The sequence below is a fragment of the Dipodomys ordii genome, unplaced genomic scaffold, assembly GCF_000151885.1.
Source record: "Dipodomys ordii isolate 6190 unplaced genomic scaffold, Dord_2.0 Scaffold22, whole genome shotgun sequence".
NCBI lineage: Eukaryota > Metazoa > Chordata > Mammalia > Rodentia > Heteromyidae > Dipodomys > Dipodomys ordii.
Genome location: NW_012267238.1, coordinates 2,378,665 through 2,388,047, shown reverse-complemented (window position 1 = coordinate 2,388,047; position 9,383 = coordinate 2,378,665). Strand labels below are relative to the sequence as shown.

Genomic DNA, 9,383 nt, shown 5'->3' with positions numbered 1-9,383 from the left:
AACACAAATAAAGAAGAATAAAAATAAAGGGAAGTGCCAGACACCGGTGGCTCACACCTGTAATCCTAGCTAAGAAGGAGGCTGAGATCTGAGAACTGTAGTTTGAAGCCAGCTGAGGAAAGAAAGTCCATGAGGCTCTTATCTCCAAGTCAAAAAGCCAGAAGTGGAGCTGTGGCTTAAGTGGTAGAGTGCTAACCTTGAGCAAAAAAGCTCAGGGATGGTGCCCAGTCCCTGACTTCACATCCCATGACTGGCACAAAAATAAGAAGGGGAGGTGACTCTTATCTATCAGATCTTATTCTGTCCATAGTTAGGTGAGACTCTGTCTTGGTGGGACTGTAAGAGGAACGCATGCTTACACACTGCTGGGGGTGGGGGCGGGAGAGGGAGTGGGAAATGGTGTCATCTTTATGGGAGGGAATAGGGCGAACACTAGCAGGATTACGCATGTTTACCCGCTGGTAACACTTGATCCCACATAAACACTGCCAAAAATCTGGATCGACATTGGCACAAGGCTTATGTTTATGAAAGACCCAGAGGAGTGTCACCATTACTGAGAGAGCAGCATTTCTTTGTGGCAGCCCTGGGGAGAGGGTTGGAATCTGGACAAAACATTGGATGATAAATCTATTTCTCACTAATGTGTGCTGAGTGCCTGCTGTGGGCCTGGTGGCTCACACACGTCACTCCATTTGAATGCTCCAATTTGTATCAGCAATCCTGAACACAGAAACTCTTAGAACAGACCAGAAAAATATGACCCCAAATGGCAACAATTCTTTATGCAAAAAAATCTTTATGTGCCCCAGGGTTGCTTTTCAGAATTAATATATATATATATAGTCAAAATTATGTAGGCACATGGTTAGAAAAGAAAGAAAAAGCACCAAGCCAGCAGAGGAAAGCATGTGATGTATAATTTTATCAACAGCCCCTAGTTTTGCACCTCCCTGCTTGCAGTCTAGTCTCCAAGGGCAACCAGCCCTGTTATGTCTTTAAGGCTTTGCTTCTACATCGTAAAATAACGTCTGCGTGACTGTGGATTTATCAAGTTTAGATATTATGTATTAGCTTCCAGCTATAGGTTACACCAAGACCTCTCCAAAAGCAAAAACTACTTTTTACTTCTCTTTAGAGACCCAGGACCTAGCTTAAGGACTGGTGGAAGGGATTGTTAAACAAATATTTGTTAAATAAAGCAATAACCTGAGCAATGAAGGGAAAGGAGGGCATACCCAGCAGAGAGAAAAGCAGGAGAAAAAAGCTAAAGGCTCATTTTTCCTGATGGGACCCTGATTTTTTTCAGGGCAGCTGGGTCCCCCACTAAAATTATTTACCTTCCACATTTCCTGTAGCATATAGAGACCAGGTGGCCAGGTCCTAGCCAGAGAAACAGTTGCAGGGTGGAGCACCAGGGAAAGGCTTTTAAAGGAAGTCTGAGGACGTTGGCAAATCATTCAGTCTTTTTATTCCCTCAGCATTCTTCCTTACTGGAACAAGGTTGTGATTTCTGGAGGCTTAGCAGCCATTTTGCGATCACATTCTAAAGAAGGAAATCAAAACAATAGAGAGCTGAATTTCTCTAGACATTATTCAATTCTATACCTGCTCTGGACTGCATATCTCTTGACATACTGAGACCAATGATGTCTTTGTTTCAGGTTTTAAAAACAGGCTTTCACTGTGGTACACCTTCCTGAGAGACATAGAAAAATAATGGCCAAAAGTTGTTGGTTGTTGATGGTATAAAGGAGGATTTATGATGTCATTCTCTCTGCTTTAAACTTTCTCTGCTTTACTTCTAAAATTTTCCATGACTAAATTTTTCCATAATAAAAAAGTTTAAAAAGAGCTTTCATTATACGATTCTATTTTTATTTATTTCTAAAATTTTCCACACTAAAAGGTTTGAAAGAATAATGGAAATAAACAATATAAGCCAAGCAACTGTGGCTCAGGCCTTTAATCCTAACTACTCAGGAGGTTGAGATCTGAGGATTGTGATTCTAAGCCTGCCCTGGTTAAAAAACAAAAAGACTGTAAAGTTTTTTGTCTGTAATTAATCACCAAAATAAATAAATAAGTAAATAAAAGAAAAAAAAGCTGGAAATGGAGCCAGGTTCAAGTGGTAGAGTGTTAGCCTTAAACACAAAAGCTTAGGGACAGTGCTCAAGACCAGCAAGATCGTACATGTGTTACACTCACACATGTACATACAAAGGGAAAATAGGGGACAAAGGGGAGGGAGAATAAAGAAAAATTAATTAATTGATAAACTAATTGGAACCTTAGAGGCTTGGTGCCCTGCTGAGGTCAAATATAAGCCAAGGATAAGCAGGTACCTCAGCTCTTCTTGGCCCTGCTTCATACCTTGTCAGCCCAAATCTGACTGCAGTCATTGCTGTTGCAACCAGATCTGCTGTAGGTGAAAACTACAGCACTGGAAACGCTGCAGGATGCCCTCTCCAACCCCTTTCCTGGGCTTTTCTGAAGCTTCAGTGGGAAATGCATAACTATGGGAGTTCACAGGCAATCATGCACAAGCCCTGACTGTGGGAGGGAAGTGGAGCTGTGGCTCAAGTGGGAGGGGGCCACCCTACAGGAGGCAACACTTAATTAATCAGGGATGGAAACTGGTAGACAAATTGCCCCATTTCCATCCTGCAGGTAAAGAATTCTAAAGTGTACTCTATGCCATGGGATCAAACAAACTTGGGGGCCTGGCACAGTGGCTCCCACTTGCAAACCTAACTACTCAGAACGCTGAGTTGGGAGGATTAGAGCTCAGGCAGAAAGTTCATGAGACCCCCCCCACCCCCCCCCACAACTCAACCAATGAAGAACTGAATGCCAGCATGCCTGTAATCCTAGCTACTCAGGAGACTGAGATCTGAGAACCAGCTCAGGCAGGAACAACAAGACTTTTATCTGCAACTGACCACCAAAAAAGCCATTTGTGGAGCTGTGGCTCAAAGTGGTAGAGCACTAACCTTGAGCACCAAAGTTCAGGGACAGCGCCCAGGCCAAGTTCAAGGAACATGATTAGCACACACACGTGTGTGCGTGCATGCATATACACACACATACACGCTACACACACATACACACACCCTGGATGTTGAGGCACACAGCTGTCATTCTAGTTGTATGGGAAACAGAAATATGAGAATCAGTCCAGGCTGGCATGGACAAAAAGTGAGAACCAAGGAGACAAACAAAAGCAAGAAGGCTCGGGGCATGGATCAAATGGTAGAGTGCCCGCCTAGGCAAACCCCAGTATCACCAAAACAAAAAATCAGCCCAGGATCCCCATCTTGTGCTAATTCCCCCCCCCATCCAATGAATCCAGGCTCTGCAGAGACCAATGAGTCCCTGCTTACTTAGAACATCTTCAAGTTAGCACTGAAAATCCTATGCCTTAGGAAACCCCTCAGTCCTCAGCAAACAGGATCAGCTGATCACCCCACCAGTCCCTTTTGCACTCTGAAATCATCCCCCAAGTAAGTCCCCTCAAGTCAACTCCTTGTCTCAGGCTATTTTTGAAAGGGAACTGGAGCAAGGACTATTTAGGTCTCAACAGAGCACCTGCTGGTCTGAGATAATCAGCTAACAAATAGTAGCTGGCTATGGACCTCCACACTGCATCAGGGAGTGAAAGCATAGTTTCTGGTCATGGTTGTCAGGTAGTTTGGGTTTGTGTGATGACTGCACAGGAGACATGTTTGCGAGCCACTGAGAGACAGACAGTGGAGCTTTGCGCCACTGTCTCTTGGAATGAACACTTGTAGTCTGGGTTAGAGTATTATCTGATTTGAAGCCAGAATGTTGTCTTTCTATTTGTATTAAGGCCCAGCTAAGTTAATTTTCTCTAGTGGCTGGAAGAGGCAAAATTCTGGACCAGCAATATTTTTTTCTCCTTTAACAGGGAACTCATGCCCCCTACAGGATAAATAATGTATGTGTCAGTTCTGGGACTACTTGGGTACCTTTTTCTGAATATAGGCAACATTTCTTTCTTTTTCTAGACCAAAGGGGGTGTGGGGAAAGCTTAATCTTTAGGTTGTCCAATAATGTAACAGTTTCCTTTGTTTAACTACTGTTCTGTTACAACCCAGCCTACTGGGGTTGGTGTGGTATGAACTGGAAAATCGGGAGTGGGAAATGTAAGAAGATTCTGAAATCCAATGGCTACTTTAGCTTGCTTGTTTCTGGAGGGCTGGTCTATACATACATATATATATATATATACATATATATATATATACATATATATATGTATATATATACATATATATACATATATATGTATATATATATGTATATATATACATATATATATGTATATATATATAAACATATATATGTATATATATATATATATATAATGGAAGACAAATGAGTTTGATGTCAAAGATACTTTGGAATTAATGAGGCCTCCTCTTATAAGGTTGTAGAAAACATAACTGTAATGTTTCTCAACCTCTGTGGATTTTCTATTTTGATTGGTTTTGAGAGACCACTGAGAACTTATATAAATCTAAGATAAAGCGACTCCATATCTCCCCAGAGGAAAAAAATGAACAAATCAAGCCTCACTGCCAATCTTGAAACATGTCAGCACTTTATGAAAAGCTTTTCAGGCTGAGAGAACAATAAAAGACAACCTTCTAAATAGCAGAACACCGTGTTTACAAAGAGACTTGAGCTGTAAATTGCACTCTGTCATCTTTGTTAATACATTAAATAGATTAAAGAAATTAGGGTTTAAAAAGAGGATGCTTATAACAGTTTTCTACGTTAAAAAATAACTTCTAATTGAAAAAAGCCACTAAAATTGATTTTAAAACTTTGGGTAACAGGTAAATGTCACATTCTTATAAGAATAAAACAAAATACCGTATGTATAAGTAACCTAGAAAAATAAACTAGGTTAATACGAATTTAAACATTATTTTTGCTTTCAAATATAAGCCCTTTTTCGAATGTTTTTGGCTGTGATAAGAAAAAAAAATCTAATCTTGGCTTAATGGCCTCAAGGTTCCTGCTGAGTTCAAAAATAAATATGCAGATCAGACCCAGTAGTATGCAAATTCCTATCAGGTCAAAAATTGTTAGTCATAAAGATTTTAAGAGACCTTCTAATCAAGATCTAAGCAATTCTATTCCACTTGTCCCTCAGAATCTGTGGCTGGTTCCCGAATCCATCTTGGACACAAAAATCTATGGATGCTCACATCCAGGATATAGCTATTTGTATGCACTTCTTGCTTCAAGTCACCTCTAAATGACTTACAAAACCTAATACAGTTGGGCACTGGTGGCTCACACCTGTAATCCTAGCTACACAGGAGGCTGAGAACTGAGGACAGCATTGGAAGTCAGCCTGGGCAGAAAAGCCCTGTGAGACTCTTATGTCCAATTAACCCTTTGAACATCAGAAGTGGTGCTGTGGCTCAAATTAGTAGAGTGCTAGTCTTGAGTGAAAGAGCTCAGGGACAGAGTGAAGGCACTGAGTGAAGGGGGAGGGGGAAACCTAATACAATGTAAATGTTGTATAAATAGCAATACTCCATATTGCTTAGGGATACAACAAGAAAACAGTCTATGTGTGTTCAGTATAGACACAGCCTCCCCGTATTGTGTGTGATGTGTCTCTGTGTATATGTATGTATGTATATGTTTATATGTATATACACACGTGTGTGTGTATGTGTGTGTGTGTCTGTGTTGAGTCTCTCCCTCTTTTTCCTCTTCTTCTAAATATTTTTACTCCACTGCTTGCTGGATCCACAGATATAGATGGCCATCTATGTTCTGCAACACAAATATAAGAAGCCCTTGAGCAGCCAGGCACCAGTGGCTCACATCTGTAATCCTCTACTCCGAAGGATGAGATATAGGATCATGGTTCAAAGTCAAGCCGGTCATGAAAGTCCAGAGATTCTGATCTCCAATTAATCACACACAAAAAAATCAGACATAGAGCTATGACTCAAGTGGTAGAGCACTAAACTTGAACAAATCGCAAGGACAGCACCCAGGCCCTGAGTTCAAGCCCCAATACTGGCACCAACAAAAAGAAAGAAAAGAAAGAGAGAGAGGAAAAAAAGAAGGAGAGAGAAAGAAAGAAAGAAAGAGAGAGAGAGGAAGGAAGGAAGGAAGGAAAAAGGAAGGAAGGAAGGAAGGAAGGAAAGAAGGGAGAAAGGGAGGGAGGAAGGAAGGAAGGAGCCCTGTGCTCTGTCTCAGCCAGGTTGCTTCCTCTGAAGTCTGGGGATCTGTGGCTTGTGGGACTTCCTTTTGCTGCTCTGGCACAGGACACCCTCACCCTGCTTCTAAACAATCAAACACAAAGATATTCAGTTAGTTTTCCTTTGTATTGTCTTATTGGGATCAAGTTTCTGTTTTTCTTTTCCAAAATTCTCTTTTTCTAAAGCAATTTGGGCTTGATTTAATTATCTGGAGAATCTGTGGATAAAAGATCATGTGTAGTAGAGCACGGGTGTTGCTCTGCAACTTTTTCATCTTAGTCTGCTCCGAGATGCTCTCCCTTTATCTTAATGATCACCTCTGACACAGGTCTAGGGAAACAAAGTAATGGCCTGCATGAAATCCACATCACATTGGAGGACTTTTAGGTATTCAGGAAGGCCAGGGTTAAATGTACAATGCGCCCCCTGGTGGCATGTGAAATGCTAATGAGCAAACCCAGGGATGGGTACATTCTGGTGAAGGTGGCCAAGATATCAAGACTCCAGACAAGGGCTGAGTTTCATTCTCTTGATTCAACAGTTTTTTGTTTTGTTTTGCTTTGTTGTCGGTAGTGGGGCCTGAACTCTAGGCCTGGGCGCTGCCCCTGAACTCTTCAGCTCAAGACCAGCCCTCTGTGACTTGCACCACAACACCATTTGCAGTTTTCTGGTGATGAATTGGAGATAAGAGTCTCATAGACTTTCCTGCCCAGGTGGCTTTGAACCCCGATCCTCAGATCTCAGCATCCTGAGTAGCTAGGATTACAGGTTTGAGCCACCAAAGCTTGCTTAAGTGAGGTATTTTTAGCTTTGACTGGGGTCCCATTGTTTCACAGTACTGGGTTCATAGGTTGATAGACCTCAAGCAGGTAGTGGCTCACCCTTTGTTGACTTCTCTGGGATCAACATCGGCTGGAGATGACGTACCTGTTCAGGCCACTCTTACCTGTATTTGCTGCTTCCCTAGGGAAAAAATTATTTGAGCATTCAATTTGCATAGCAAGTTAGCAGGGTGGCCCACAACTGATTCTAACTGCTCAGAAGGCTAAGACCTAAGGATCTCTGTTAGAAGCCAGTCCAAGCAGAAAAGTCCAAGAGACTCATCTCCAGTTAGCCAGCAAAACAAACAAACATACAAACTAACAAAAAAACAGAAGTGGAGCTGTGGCTCAAGTAGTGTCATCCTTGAGCAGAAAAGCTAAGCAAGAATGCACAGGCCCTGAGTTCAAGCCCCTGTACTGAGTTACATACACAAAAAGAGACCCTTTGCTTTGCTTTTCCTCCTAAGTAAACAAAGTTCGATATTTTTCTTTCACTTTTTGCTGTCTATAAATTTCGTTCTTCAAGACAAAAGACTTCAGATTACTTCTGAGCGAAACTATGCCAGTCCGTACCTGGTCTTCTTTTTCTAGTTAGCAACTGTAATTTCTCAATACTCTTTTATTTCAGAGATCCCTCTGTAGTCAAGAGTTTTGATTTAACAAAAATTAGGAGAAAGCCTGGCACCAGTGTTTCATGCCTGTAATCCTAGCTATTCAGAAGGCTGAGATCTGAGGATCACGGTTCAAAGCCACCCCATGCAGGAAAGTCTGTGAGACTCATCTCCAGTTAAAAACCAAAAGCAAGAGTGGGACTGTTGGGGCTGGGAAGGTGGCTCAGTGGTAGAGTGCTTGTCTTGCATACATGAGGCCCTGGGTTCAATTCCCTAGCACCACAAAATCAGAAAAAGCCGGAAGTGATGCTGTGGCTCAAGTGGTAGAGCGCTTGCCTTGAGCTGAAGAGTTCAGGGACAGTGCCCAGGCCCAGAGTGGTAGAGCGCTTGCCTTGAGCTGAAGAGTTCAGGGACAGTGCCCAGGCCCAGAGTTCAGGCCCCACGGCCAACCGGAAAAGAAAAAAAAAGTGGGACTGTGGCTCAAATGGTAAAGCACTAGTCTTGAGCACGAATGCTCAGGGACAGTACCTAAGCCCTAAATTCAAACTTTAGTTGTTTTTTTTTTTTTTTTAATTTAAAAAATTTTAGGGGAAGGCCAGCCGCGACCCGCGGAGAAGCTGCATCACCTTCCTCGCCCGCCTGGCCTTCCCCGCCGACACCATGCTGCAGTTCCTGCTTGGATTTACTTTGGGCAACGTGGTTGGAATGTATCTGGCTCAGAACTATGATATACCAAACCTGGCTAAAAAAATTGAAGAGATCAAAAAGGACTTGGAAGCCAAGAAGAAACCCCCTAGTTCCTGAGGCCCCTTCCAGCACTGCAGTCTGGATACAATGATTCTGCCCAGCCGCCTATGCAGAGCTCCTTTAACTCCTGACCCAAAGCTTCTGTTCTTATCTTGTCTCAGCCATTTCTTCCTTGCTGGACCCTACGTATTTCCTGAGAGCAGAAAATGGGGCCCAGTTCAGAACTCCTTTCTGCTCCCAACAGCCTGGCTTCTCCCTGTCTTCCTTCTGTCTACTTGGTAGGTTCTAAGGCTGGAATTATGGGGCTAGATTAGCAAACAAGACATTTAAGTTGTAGCTGCTTCTTGTTTCTACTACTTTTTATCAAAAGAAAAATGGATGAGTTTTGTATAGGTGATCAGATAAAAGTAATGCTGATTTTGTAGTTTAGCAATTATGATGGGTGCTTGTTAAACACTTGTTACTAAATTTTGTTGCCTCAAAGTAATTAAAATTAATGTATAGAAGCCAGTTTATGGTTAAGTATCCATTTATTTTATACTTTTGTCAGTCAGTTCCACAGTTGATAATTTAACCCATAAATCAATTAGTCGTTTGCTGAGAAATTATATTTTGAGAGTCCTATCAAAATTGGGAATTTTCAAAAAATGCAAAACAGTTCCTTTTGTCTCAGTAGAATTCACAGTTTATTTAGTATACATTTATTTCTTTCATGATAAATTTGTTCTGAAGAATTGTTCTTGAGACTGCAGATGCTTTTGATGTTACGTGATGGATAAATGAGAAGTTCTTGGTAAAGGAAGTGTTAACAACTTTTCACATTAAAAATGTATTTACATTATAAAAATTTTTTTTAATTTATTTTATTTGTGAACATACTGTACAGAGGGGTTACAATTACATGGGCAGGATAATGCGTACATTTCCTACCAAGCATTGCAGCCTCCTCCTTT

General features: G+C 41.6%; 1 protein-coding gene across 1 annotated transcript; it reads left to right on the top strand.

Annotated features, from left to right (window-relative positions):
• The first annotated feature begins 8,276 nt into the window (after nucleotides 1-8,276).
• Nucleotides 8,277-8,523, top strand: LOC105984002 (uncharacterized protein C7orf73). Its single transcript, XM_013014046.1, has one exon. The coding sequence runs from the start codon at nucleotides 8,344-8,346 to the stop codon at nucleotides 8,485-8,487; it is 144 nt and encodes a 47-aa protein (XP_012869500.1). The 5' UTR covers nucleotides 8,277-8,343; the 3' UTR covers nucleotides 8,488-8,523.
• The last annotated feature ends 860 nt before the right edge of the window (nucleotides 8,524-9,383 follow it).